This window comes from Rhineura floridana, chromosome 9 (genome assembly GCF_030035675.1).
Source record: "Rhineura floridana isolate rRhiFlo1 chromosome 9, rRhiFlo1.hap2, whole genome shotgun sequence".
In the NCBI taxonomy this organism is placed as follows: Eukaryota; Metazoa; Chordata; class Lepidosauria; order Squamata; family Rhineuridae; genus Rhineura; species Rhineura floridana.
Window position 1 is genome coordinate 46,649,637 of NC_084488.1, and position 12,396 is coordinate 46,662,032.

General features: G+C 42.1%; 1 protein-coding gene across 1 annotated transcript in view; it reads left to right on the plus strand.

The window, feature by feature from the left end:
• The first annotated feature begins 411 nt into the window (after nt 1-411).
• The window catches only part of VEGFC (vascular endothelial growth factor C), an 87,505-nt gene continuing 75,520 nt past the window's right edge, over nt 412-12,396 (plus strand). Inside the window, exon 1 of the mRNA XM_061583973.1 lies at nt 412-1,254. Within this exon, the coding sequence (XP_061439957.1) occupies nt 1,108-1,254 (147 nt within the window). The 5' untranslated portion in view covers nt 412-1,107. The remainder of the gene's footprint in view (nt 1,255-12,396) is intronic.

The following is a 12,396-nucleotide window of genomic DNA, read 5'->3' on the forward strand; positions in this document are numbered from 1 at the left end:
GCTCTCTGGACAGTAAGCGGGTAGAGATGGAAGCTCTTTCTCTAGCCAAAGCCTTGCGACCCACTCCACCGCTCATGTCGCCCATGGTAAAAATGTGCGCGTTCAGCTACCTCTATCAATTTGTTTATCCTTTCCCTGAGAAGCTCCGTCCCCCCCTACCCCCAGGCATGTTGTTGAGGGCACTCTAGAACCTGGAGCCAGCCCTGTGTTAATCCACCGCTCTGAGAAAGACCGGGAAGCGAAGCAACAGGTCTTACTCCTCTGGCGGTGCCGCGTGAGGTGCAGCTGCTTAGAACGAAGCGCGCGTCCCCAAACAGCGCGTGGCTCCGGCTTTCCGGCTGGCCTTTCTTAGGGGCAGGGGCGCGCGCCTTCCGGCTCAAATTTCCATGTCTTCTTGTGCAAGGCGCTTCTTGTGGAAAAGGGAGGATTGCTGGGGGTGGTGGTGAGGGAGACACGTCCCTAATTCCCTCCGTCTTTTCTTTTCTTCCCTCCCTTTCCTTCCTTCGCCAGCCACTCGTTCTCTCTGAGGTACAGGCAGAGGGCGCTTTAGCCATGCCCGCCCTCTGCGGTTGCTGCTGCTGCTGCTCCTGCTCAGCTCCACGCGCTGAAGAGACTCCCGCTCCCCGGCCCCTGCTGTTGCTGTTGCCGCTGCCACTGACAAGACACCCGGGGAAGCGAGGCGAAGAGTGAACCGCGCTGCTGCCGCTTATCAGTTTCGTTCCTCATTGGCATATAGCCGGCTGGGGGCTGAAGAGGAAACAACTCCCACCCTCTAATTTGCTCGGGAACTCCTTCGACCTCCCTTTGCTCCTGGGGGAGCCCAGTTCGGATGTCCGGTTTCCTGGTGCCTTTTTTTTTTAACCTGACAGACTCCAAGTAACTTGTGGGACGGGGGGAAACTACCAAGCAAGCAAGCAAGCGCGCCCGCCTGAGCCGGCGGAGGGGAGGGGGATTCTTTGCACCTTCCTTTTCTCCATCCTGGGGAAGTTGCTGCTTAACTATTACTAAGAAAAAGCCGGGACTTGAGGGGAGCCACACAGCATTGCCCACACGCTTTACTACTCCCACCTCTCCACCTCGCGGTCGCGCCCTGTCGCCCTCTGCACAATGCACTTGCTGGGATTATTCTCTCTGGGTTGCTATCTGGCTGCTGGTGCTGTGGTGCTGCTTGGAGCTCGCGAGCCTGCAACAGCAGCTGCCTATGAATCCGGGCACGGCTACTATGAGGAGGAGCCCGATCTGGGGGATGCAAAGGTAAGCAAGTGCCCCGTTCCTAGCCTGCCACTGACCGAGGTGACTTCACTCGCTGTGTCTCAACAGGCATCATGTGACCCGATCACTTGATGTAGATTCAGTATCCCTCAGTGGTGAATAACTACCCTGTCACAGAATCAGGGTGAGCAGAGAGCAATAAAAGAGTGGATTTTCCGTTCCAGCCACCCCTCTTTCAGTGTGTGGGAAGCGGTATTTCTGTTCCACCACAGAGATTTTTAGTGTGGTCAAAAGTGTCCTAGATTAATTAACAAAAAATAAACTGTGTCTTTATGACGGATGGTTGTTGCATTTTGGCACAAAGTTTAGGGATTCTATTAAAGTTTTATGTTCTGAAATCATAGGCAGCATGGGTGATCTGTGTTTGATCATTTACATATTTACTTTTTGGCCGTGGGTTTAGATATGACCTTCTGGTCCCTACATTCTTGTCTTTGGAGTGAGATTATAAAGGTGATTCCTGGCATGCTCAATTAAAGCAATTAAGCCCCTGAGGATGTGAGGATCAGTAACCCTAGTTATTTCTCCTGTTATCTTTTGCTTGCATAGGGCTGTAAGTACTGTAGAGACAGATAAGGACTCAGGGCTCCATTGCTTCCCAGAGAATTCATGTTAGTTTACACACTTGTTTAAAGAACAGACTTGGTCTGGGGAATGTAGTATTAGTGCCTCCCTACTTGAAATGGTTCATTGATGCTGTGCTTTCCCAGCTTCTTTATCAAGAGCAAAATAGTGGAAAGCATGTAGGTTTGTGTTCTTGGAGTGGAACGTGTGTGTTCTTGAAACTTTCCACTTGGATCTGAGTAGCTGCTGGCTAAAATCTGTGAAAGGGTTTTTTTGGGAGACTAGTGTGCATGGTAATGCAACTGCAACATAAATCCACAAAGAGAAAATAACATTAGAGTATGTTTCCATGTTCTAAAGGTCTGTGGTGATATGAAAGCAGCCATAATTTCTAAAGAGCAACATGGTTTTCAGGAAATTAACTTTATATTTGACAATGCTGTCCAGATAATTCTTAGTTAACAGCATGCACAGTGTTTTCATAGTACATGCATAGAATATATGCATAGTATCAAAAATATCTAATCAAAGTTTTTATAGGTGGTGTTAGTTGTGGACACACTGTCTACATGTGTCTGCAGCACATGCATTGCCAGGATATCACATTTTGCAAAGGCACCCTAAATAAAAGACGTTTCAATGCACATTGTGTCTCCTTTTTAATGGGGTATTTCCACAACAGTCTGGACATTTCAGACTGTTGCTGTCAGTTTTAAAATGCAACAGCTGATACAGTGGTAACACACTGTAAGGTAAAAACTTGCTTGGTGTCCCACCACAGTCACCACACTTACAATATGTGAACACAGAACTAGTCCAGTTGTTTGGCAATCAATTTAATTTGATTGAGAAAGCTATTTCACAAACATCTGCCAAAACTGTAAAAATAATGAAAGACAGAAATTCTTTTCGCTTGTTTTTACCAAATGCAAATCAGTCAACAGAGATTAAACTAAATTACTTAATTATTTTTTTAAAAAAAGGTAATTTACAAGTTTTATTCAGTAATAATAGTCTATGCAGTGTAGTGAGCATGCACTCTCAGAAAATGGTTTGATAAAAGATGAACAGTGTGAGACAAAGCATATATTGCATGGATTTCTTGCATCTTTGAAGTCTTAAAACTTCTACCACTGTAGAAACTCACCACCAGAGTCTGCTCTGTGTTTTACTGAAGTATCATGACTGAGAAACCTGGAACAATAAAGCAAAGGAAGTGAAGTGTATGTGTGTGATTGCAAAGACAATGATCAGTCAATATTGAGATGATTATATATTTTTGTCTTGAGGATAAGAACCCATGCTTCATGTGTAGATTATGTGTGTCTGTGTGTGGGGGGGGAATTAAGCATACACTCAAAGTTTTTATAGGGCAATTTTTCTTACCTTAGCTGTCCCACGTGCATGTACAATGTCATTGACTTAGATAGAACAACTCAAATGAAAACAATTGAAAGGATTGATTTTGAATATTTGCCCCTGTGTAATGACAGAACACTAAATGGGAATTCTAAAGGATTTAAAAAAAAATTTAGATAACTAAACTGTAAGTAATCATTTCAAGAAAAGTGTGATTATAGTGTCAACATAAAAAGAGTACTTCATGGCTTAGCCTGTTTGCTGAAACCATTATTTCCTTAGCTTTTTCTCACACACACCGTATTGTAGTTGACATAGGACTGAATATGTGTAGCCACATCATACTCTCTGTATATTTAGCAGTGACTATTTTGTTTCCACTGCTGTAAATAGAATCTGTATTGCCTAGGATTTAAGTGAAGGTGTTGAGAAAACTTCATGTGCATATAACCTTCGCAGCAGTTTCTTTAATACAGAGATGGGTAAGTAGCACAGTGGGGAGGAGAGCCTGGCTGGGAGTCCAGAGTCTGTGAGTTCAAATCCCTGCTCGTGTCTCCTGGGTGTAAAGGGCCAGCTAAAGATCACCCCACAGTGACTGGCTCAGGGGTTACGTGCCCTGCCACCTGTGCAGCTGTGGGCAAGCTGCATAGTCCTAAGGAGCCCAGTTGCCCCCCAGCTGGCAGTTGTGGACAAGGAAGGGGCTGGCTTGTGTAACTGTGTGAAGCTGAGCTGGCCCTAGCCAGCTGGGGAGGACTAGCCTCAGAGGGAGGCTTACCACGAAAACCCTATTTGTAGGGTAGCCATAAGTTGGGCTCAACTTGAAGGCAGTCCATTTCCATTTAAGTAGCATGGATCTGCTTCCCTAAATATTGTGCCATAAGCTGAATGAGAATAGTTGGTTGATTTTCTTTTGTATTTCAAAGGCATGTGAAAGAAAAAATGGCTTCTTATAAATCAAAACAGTCATGTCCTACTATTTAACCTCTAATTCTTGAAAACCTGAGACAGCACAAATAGTTCTTATAGGAAAGATACTCTGAATGGTGGGGGAGGCTTAGAAGAGGAAACACTGTTAGCACGCGCTGTTGAATATCTCAGCTGGTGTCAAGCCAACATACCAGCTGTTACAGTATTTATTTTTTATACTTCCATCCCCACACTTCCTTAAGACAGCTCAGAGCAGCTTAAGACGAAGGCTTCCACTGATCTCCTATCAGGAACTGATCAGGTTCATGCCTGCTTGACTTCAATAATGCCATAACATCAGGAGCTCCCAGCCCAATTGCTGAGCCTCTTCTTTCTCACCTTCAGTTGTTCCATTGCTTTGAAGCAGGATATGCTCCAGCTCACTTTCATGGATGTATGGCTCCTATTGATTATAGGATAAATTAAAGAAGCTTTCATCCACCTCTGTCCTACATTAAGGTGAAGGCAAAAATCATGAAATGTTGGTTTTGAGTTCTGTCTTACCTCTTGTCCTTTATGGATCACTGTGTCAAAAAGGGGATCCATTGTTTGAATGATGTGTGCACATCAAAGGCTGAGAAAGAAAACACTGATTGTTGCAGCATGTATTGTTTTAAAAAAACAATTATGTGAAAATATACTTTTATTATTCATATGTAACATAAGCGGTTTCAGTTTACTCAGTTTAACATCATTACCATTTATACACCACTGACCTGTTTAATTCTTTAAAAAGAGTTAGGGACAAATTAGATATGAAGTGATTGACTCAGCGTTTAAATATGAGTGTTTCCTCAATCATCTATAAAGCAGAAGGTGAAAGCATGTGATCCCAAGAGTAAAATGGGGACTTAGGTGAGGAGCCCAGAGCCCTCCCCAGCCTGTTAGCTTACCTCCCCGCTGTCTCTCCCCAGGCACTTTTCTCTCCGTCAGACAGATACTAGAAATTAGCTCAGCTTGAAGGCAAGTGCCTGGGATGAAGCAATGTGGTGAGGCAAAAGATGGGGAAGGGCTCAGTACCACTCATCCACATGCCCCTTTTGCTCTTAAATAAGTTGCACCCCACCCCTTGTTTTATTTATAACTGGGGCTGACCTACATTTAAAGAGGCAGGTTCATCTTATTTATTTATTTATTATATTTCTGAGTTGGCCCATAACTAGGATGTATTGTGGGTGGTGTACAGTTTAAATCAAAAATGGCTAACCCCTAGTTATGGGGTCTAATCTGTCCCCCCAGCACATCTTTCTGACACCCCCCATACCACCTATTTTGGTGAAGGTGGCAAAATTATTTTTAAAAGACAGCACTGGGGTAGGCAGAACTCAGGGCCCTGATGGGGATGCAAATTGTCCTCTCCTTGGCCATAAGATGGTTCTTGTGATGAGTGGTGAGGGGATAATCCCACCCATGGATCAGGTGAAGGGGGTATATGTGTCCTGTGTGTGTGTGCGCACGTGCGTGCGCGTGTGCATGCACAATTCACTGTATACTTTAATTTAAAGTGATAAGAGTGTGAGGTGACCACATCCACCACTGGCATGAATCCCAGTGACCAAGAGTGAATGTGGCCCTCAGACCAAACTAAGGTTATTCATCCCTGATTTAAAGGGGGGGGGATAGTTAAAACATAAAATCAAACACATACATCAAATATAGCAATTACAGCGGGGCTACTTTTGAACTTATCCTCTGTATCTTGCATCTTTTTAAAATTGTTTTTAATTTCATTAGGCTAATGCTGCAGTCTGAAACACTTTCTGGAAAAATAAGTCCTTTTGAAATCTGTGGGATTATTTTGAGTCAACATGCTACATATTTGTCATATGTTAAGTAACTGAGCATTCTTAACCCCCTGATCTCTGCTGCTGGAGAGGGCTAGGATTTGGTGGAGATATCTGTCCACTGTGGCGTTTGCCACTACAGAAGTTCCCAGCCTGAAGCTGACACAGTAAAAATTACCAGCTCACCTTTCACCCTGCCTGGCATGAGTGGCAGGGTTTATGATTTGGCAATTGATCCACTGCTCTGCTCTGTTACTCTCCAGCCAGGGTTTAGGATTGCTCTCCCCGACTCACAGGAAACTCTTTGGGAGTGGCAGATTTTGACAAACTTATCTTAACTGACAGACTCATATCACGAGTTTCCATCTGAAGACGCACTTCTTGGACTATACAGATGAGAAGCCTTATTGTAACTGAGTTAGTCTCTATGTTATTGTTTAGCTTTCTTGCTTAGTGTTTGGTGTTTTTGATGTTTTATATGTTTTTTGCTTTGTACGTCGCTCAGAGTGGCTGGGTAGCCAGCCAGATGAGCGACTAAGAAATCGAATAAATAAATAAATATCTTCTTCAAAGAAGTAGTAACACTTATTTCTTAATACTAAAGTATGCATATCTTATATTTTATTTTAGAAATAGAAAAAATATGGCCCTGAAAGCTGCCTTTAAGGGTTCCCAGAGGACCTTAAGGCAAGGTATAAATTGCTAAATAAATAAGTACATACATACATATATGATCATCTGGCCTTTAAAATCCTAAAAACCTGGAAGTGAAAGAAGGGAAACATCATCGGCTATGAATATATTTTCATTCAGTTTTAGATTTATTATGTGTGAGTACACCTGTTCACTATTCAGAATGATGTGTTGCATATTCAAAAAAGGAAAAACTGGCCTATTATACAAGTCTTAAGACAAACACTATTCGTTTGACAGACATAATTCATTTCCAGTTGATTTGCTTAGTGATTATAATGGAGGATGGAATAAAGAGTGCTTTGCAGTCTCTCTAGAAACAGTTGTATTAGTATGCCAATGCATGGAGATATGCTTAAGAATACTTGTATTTGCATGAAGACCTGTGACTAATCCCAGTGCCAGAAGAACTCAGCCCTTGGCACTGATAAGGGTGGGGCAGGACCAATGATGTCCCTGTTGTTCTAATGGCTCTAAAGTTTTTTCCTTGGTGGCCATGTATTGATGTTACTCTAGAGATAGAGACCCACTCTTTTAACACTGTAAAAATCCTAATGCTTAATCTAATCAGCTAGGTTTTATTTTACACACCCTCTTAACCTGTGGTGATGACAAGTAAGCAGGACAAGTCATGTGTGAGAGGACCTGTTCCTTCCCATCCTTCCTTCAATTTTATTGTTATACAGACTGAGAAGTATTCTTATTAGGCTGTTTCTTATTGTAGAGTACAGAAAGTATAATTATTAGTAAACATGTATGGGAAATAAAGGGCAGAGAAATCCTGTGGAAGTTAGGGAGCAGGAGTTGGTGGTAGAAGAACTGCCACTTCCTAAACTTTGCTGGGCTTGCACTGGCCAAGGCAGAAGTTGGTGGGGGTGGCTTTTGCTTCCTTGGGAGGGAAAATAACTCCAACAGCTCCAGGGCTGGTGTAGTTTTTCTTCCCTATGGAGGGTATACCAGGGGAATGGAAGGGCTTTTGATTTTTTTACTCTGTCCCCAGCACACCCCTTTTCACCTCCTTCTCTGCATTCGGAAGTCCATATTTCCCAGTGGAGAGGGAGGGAGGTTCACAATATCCATCAGCCTCACAGCTCCTCACAGCTGTCCTCTCTAAGAGCTTAAGATTGCTCACTTAATAAGGTTTAATTGTTTCTGGCATGCCGTACAGATAAGCTATTTGTTATTTCTGTTTATCTTTGAAAGTATTAGCATACACTGTTGTTCAAACATTGCTGTGCAGACAACCATCATGATGGGTCCAAGTTTCAAACTCCAGTAAGCTTCCATCTTGTATGGGACAAGTTTCTATGAGTTATTTTAATTATATTCATTGATTCAATTTTAATGTGATACTTTTCAAGCCTTGGATGTGTAATTCTTATGACCAATGTGAGCAATTATATGTAATTTCATTTGTCTTTTTTGTTTTGGAATATTATGAGTATTTGAAAAAAATCCTGTTCAAATGTCTGCAACCATTTACCTTGCTTCCTGTACATATGTGAATGCCCTTCACTACCCCCCCACAAGGGTGCACAAACCTTACTTAGGACAGAATAAGGGGATGGCATAGGACACTCCAGTTCTCCAGTGAAGCATCCTTTCCTGCCATAGAAGAATCTGAGACTGCAAGTCCCAGTATTGCTGACAGGAAAATGATGCTCTTCACTTCAGCTTCCACTGAGGATGGCTGCAGGGGATGTGGCAGAGATTCATTTGGAGCAATTAGATGGCTTGCTAAAATTCAAACCCTTTTTGGGGTGAACACAGAGATGTTTTTATTTACTTGATCTCAATCTCAAACATTGGTTTACTTTCTCTGGAATATATAGGTCATCTAATGCAACAAAACCCTACACAAGAGGTGGGGAACTGCAAGGCTAAGGGCCAAATGTGACCCTCCAGGTCTTTCTACCTACTGCTAGGGACACCCTCATGCCACATCCCCTTTCCAGGCCAAACCACTTTCTCCAGGTCACAGCCCTCACACTCTATTCCCTTTTTGAGTGCTTGTGTCTGAAATGTGTTCTCAAATTGTGATAATACCGCTTGCCTTAATGAATGATGGAGTGTGTGTGTGTAGAAAACTCTTGGCTTTTGTGTGGCTGGGATATAGCCTACTGTACAAAGGAAAGAGCCACACCCATTGCTCCATCCACTTTTGCCTCTGGTCTCTGCCTACCACTGGCACGTGGTCCCCAGAAGATTACCCATGAGGGACTGTGGCCCTGCAGTTGAAAAAGGTTCCCTATCCCTGAAAGTAAATTGAAAAACACAGTTTATTCTCTATGAAACACTTTGAACACAAACATATTTGTGGAACATGTGGTATAAAAATAAACAGATTATGGGTGTGACTATTCCCAGATTAATGTTACTGTGGTTGATTTTGTTGACTCCCGATTTTGCTTCCGATTCCAACTTTACCATCTTTGGGGAATAGCAAGATTGATTAAATTATTCTGGATTGAAATCTAGAGGGTACTGTTTAAATAATCAATGTTTTGCCAGCCTTTTCCATCTGCCATTTAATACAAGCAGAATGAAAATACCTTATTTTGGTGCTAAAAAGAAAATAACAGCTTACACTTACCAAAGCAATTACATATTGCATGATAGCCCAGGAATTGCTTACTTTTTCTGTGCTGCCCAGTCCAGACTATACTGTGCTTTCCTAAAATTAGGAATAGTCCTATAGGAATAGTCCAATTAGGAATAGTCCTATTCCGCTCCTCCATATAACCCTAAATCATCTTAATTAGTTACTACTGGAAAGGGAAGAGGAACACCAGCTGAGACTTATTGCCACCTTCTTTCTTTTGAGTTTGGTTTTTGTTCTGTTGCTACTATGGGCAAGGGGTGGGAGGGTCTTGCTGTGGATGCTTGTGAGCAATGATTCATACCACTCAGAGTGAGAGCCTGGATTTGCTGGAGCGTCAGGGTGAACGGTATTAAGTTGCTCAAAATTCACAGAGTAGGGCCTTCTTGGTGCAGGATATGGGGGGGATACTGAGTGGGCTTCCATAGGTGAAAAATGGGGTGAAAATTGTTGCTAAGACCATTGGTTGTTTAATCTGTTTGAATGTCCTGTGTTTGTTTGTTTTTTACCTAGGTATTTAGTTATACTGTAAATATTACTTTTTGTCCTCATTGTAGTTTTGCTTGTTTACCTTATGACAGAATTGTTGGTTTGTTTACTAGACCTCTTTATATGATTTTGTAATTTTTGTATAATTTATCTTTATTATTTTGTTCTCTACTCTGGGGTTGAAATTATTTGATGAAGAGCTGGCTATAAATATTATAAACAAATAAAAAACAAATAATAAATTCAGGCTTTCGATCAGCTATGCACTGACCTCCTTTCTGCAATTCTTGAATCCTTGCTATAACACATACAATGTCAGTTTTTTGTTTCAACACATTTTGCCGTAGTTGTTCCTCCCACCATATTCTCCTGTCATAACAATTATTTTTTTATTTACACAATAAACCACTGTACATAAAATTTTACATAATTAGATAAGAAAAACAGTCTGGTTCCTGCCCTCAAAGGGTTTAGAACATGGAATAAATAGAAGAGAAGACATACATATCTCTTCATATTTTCCTATTCATTGACTCACAAAAACATGTACATACACACACACAGTTTTCATAAAACTGCCTTTCGCACTCGAACACTTCCTGGTTGCCACATCTCGATTAGCTTTTAACAGTTTGGTACCCAAGGCCTTTCCTGTTCATACACACATATCCTCCTGGTAAAACATAATACTTTCTAATACTCTTTTTCCCCAGGAGTACCCCCTGGTGGCCATTCAAGGTTTAATGCTGTAGCTGCATTTGAGATGGATCTTTGCTCAGCAGATTGTTCTGGGAAATGCCATTATTAATTGTTACACGCATGTCTTCTACAGTAAACATGTACAGTGTGGACATCATATATGTTTATATGTGCATCTTTAAACTCTCATGTACACATATCTGGGCACACTGTGGTGGATTAGATGAACGTTTGGTCTGATCCAGCAGAGTGGTTCTTCTATTCTTAAATATAACTGTTGGAAGGGGTTTTGTCCTGTGTTGCTTTTTATGTACTATATTTGTGATCCCCCCCCAAAAATGTAGCCAATTAAAAAGTAGGACACTGTTTCATAACTTCAGACACTTCTGTACACATTTCAGAATGAAATTCCCTGTAGCTTTTTGGCTAAATATTCAGCAGATACTTTGGCTTTATGCTTTATTTGTGTCATAGTGTAACTTTTTTTACTCATTTCATCATTTTGGAATGTAGAAGTTACAAGAGAAGTTGCTGTTTTGGTTCCAGAGAGAGAGAGAGAGAGAGTCCAAAACTGCTCAGATAGTTACATTTATTGGATCAACTGTGCTGCTAGATTGTTAGGAACCTCTGCTGCATTCCACTATGCTTCCTTGTCCAGAACTATGTAGCACAGCACAGCACAATGCAATGGTGGCTGCCAGTTCTGGCTTTCTGTCTCACTGTTGGCCAAATGTGTGTGTAAGAGAGAGTTGCAGGCACAACCACCAAAGTGCTGTGCTGTGTTCACCCTGGCAGAAGGCACAGCAGAATACTATGGTGACTGCCAGTTTGGCTTGAAAGAGCCATGTTAGGTTTCCAAAATAGTGTTTGCACTGAAGATAGACTGGAATGGGTCAACCACAGTTAGGTGGTAGCAACTGGCAGAAGAAGGAGAAAAAGCCCAGAACAATGGAGCTAATATGGCTTACTACCCCCATATATTTGCAAGGTTGTTCTGTCATATTTCACTTATGCTAGGGTGAATAGTTGGTTAAATTATTGAAATTCACTGTTGAAAATTACCGTTATCTATTTGCTATATTCACTAATAGGCAAAAAACCTTGCGGTTTAAGAACATGCCTATAGCCCACATATTTCTATCAACTTTAAAAAGCAGGGAAATTGAGAGGAGAGGGGAAGGAGGGGAAAGGCAGGTCATAATTTGCATGCTTATTGAGTTCAATGGGATTTACTCCTATGCAGTCATGCTTATGATAGGTGAAACTGACCTGGGGGAGGGGGAGGGAGGAAGGGGGAGGACAGGAGACTGGATGGGTGGGCACTGGGCAGAGGGGAAGACCCTTTCCTTTCCAAAAGGAAAACATTGTGAACAGTATCATTGCTTTTCAGCGTTTCCCCCACCTTTTTATTCTATAGCAGCCACATGCAGTCTCCCACCCAAATTTAAATCAAAGCTGTCCTTGGCCACATCCACACCAGGACTTTATTTCACTTTGGACAGTCATGGCTTCTCTCAAAGGATCCTGGGAAGTGTAGTTAGTGAAGGGTGCTGAGAGTTGCTAGGAGATGCAGTTCCCCTCACAGACCTTCAGTCAGAGTGGCTGACTGTTAAGCCAGTCTGGCCACTGGAGCTCTGTCAGTGGAATAGGAGTCTCCTTTCAGCACCCATCACAAATTACACTTCCCAGGATTCTTTGGGGAAAGCCATGGCTGTCTCAAGTGAAATCAAAGTCTGGTATGGGTGTGGCCCCCTGATTAGGCAAGCCAAGCAGCTGTGAGTCTGGCTTTTAGAATACTGACAGTTGGTTCTTACTTAGCATGCCCGACACTATCATTCAGTTCAATGCAAATTTTATTAAATTAGTTAAAAATCAGCCAGGCATTGTTTAAATTTTTAAACAGCAGAAGATGAAGGTCAGAGTATGGGGCAAGGTCAGTGATAGGATTCCAGGTATTCTGTGAACATGGCT